General features: G+C 71.3%; 1 protein-coding gene across 1 annotated transcript in view; it reads right to left on the bottom strand.

Moving 5' to 3' along the window:
• PHF24 (PHD finger protein 24) overlaps nucleotides 1–1196 on the bottom strand; it is a 7798-nt gene that overhangs the window by 4166 nt on the left and 2436 nt on the right. Inside the window, exon 5 of the mRNA XM_009647348.1 lies at nucleotides 180–352. Coding sequence (XP_009645643.1) covers nucleotides 180–352 — 173 coding nt within the window. The remainder of the gene's footprint in view (nucleotides 1–179; nucleotides 353–1196) is intronic.

Raw genomic sequence — 1196 nt, 5'->3', positions numbered from 1 at the left:
CACCCCAAAGGGCAGCAGAGGGTGCCTGGGGCCAGGGCAGGGCTGCGGGGCCATGGAGGGGGAGGTGGCAGGAAGTGGGGGCTCCCATTTGCACGCTGAGCCCCCTCGGTGAGTGCTGGGGCTGTGGGGGGACCCCTGGCAGGGATGTCACCCCCGCCCCTGGGCGGGCGTCCCCATACCTGACATTGCAGGATGGTGTCTCCTTCTGGTGCTTGCGGAACCAGGCGTGCCGGGCCCGGCGGCACTCGCCCTCCCCGATGAAGCCATCGCTGTCCTGGTCCAGGGCCAGGAAGGCTGCCCGTGCCCGCTCCCGCTCCTTGGCTGTCAGCAGCCGCAGGAGGGCGTTCTGGGGGACAGAGAGGGAGAAGGGGAGCACTCACCCCACGGGAACCCCCTCCGCTCCCATGCCCAACACTGTGGGGGTCCCCCACCCTGGGTGCCACAGCCATGGGTGCTGGCCATGGGACATGGACCTGGGTGCCGTGGCCATGGGTGCTGGCTGTGGGACATGGGCCTGGGTGCCGTGGCCATGGGCGCTGGCTGTGGGACATGGGCCTGGGTGCCGTGGCCATGGGCGCTGGCTGTGGGACATGGGCCTGGGTGCCGTGGCCATGGGCGCTGGCTGTGGGACATGGGCCTGGGTGCCGTGGCCATGGGCGCTGGCTGTGGGACATGGGCCTGGGTGCCGTGGCCATGGGCGCTGGCTGTGGGACATGGGCCTGGGTGCCGTGGCCATGGGCGCTGGCTGTGGGACATGGGCCTGGGTGCCGTGGCCATGGGCGCTGGCTGTGGGACATGGGCCTGGGTGCCGTGGCCATGGGCGCTGGCTGTGGGACATGGGCCTGGGTGCCGTGGCCATGGGCGCTGGCTGTGGGACATGGGCCTGGGTGCCGTGGCCATGGGCGCTGGCTGTGGGACATGGGCCTGGGTGCCGTGGCCATGGGCGCTGGCTGTGGGACATGGGCCTGGGTGCCGTGGCCATGGGCGCTGGCTGTGGGACATGGGCCTGGGTGCCGTGGCCATGGGTGTTGGCCGTGGGACCTGGCCCTGGGTGCCGGGGCCATGGGTGCTGGCTGGGGGACATGGACCTGGGTGCCGTGGCCATGGGTGTTGGCCGTGGGACCTGGCTGTGGGTGCATTGGATATGGGTGATGGCTGTGGTAGGCGGCCATGGGTGCTGCAGCCATGGGTGCTGC

This window comes from Egretta garzetta, unplaced genomic scaffold (genome assembly GCF_000687185.1).
Source record: "Egretta garzetta isolate BGI_Z169 unplaced genomic scaffold, ASM68718v1 scaffold59, whole genome shotgun sequence".
Classification (NCBI taxonomy): Eukaryota; Metazoa; Chordata; class Aves; order Pelecaniformes; family Ardeidae; genus Egretta; species Egretta garzetta.
Note: the sequence above shows the minus strand (reverse complement) of the source record. Positions and strands in the feature narration are given on the sequence as shown.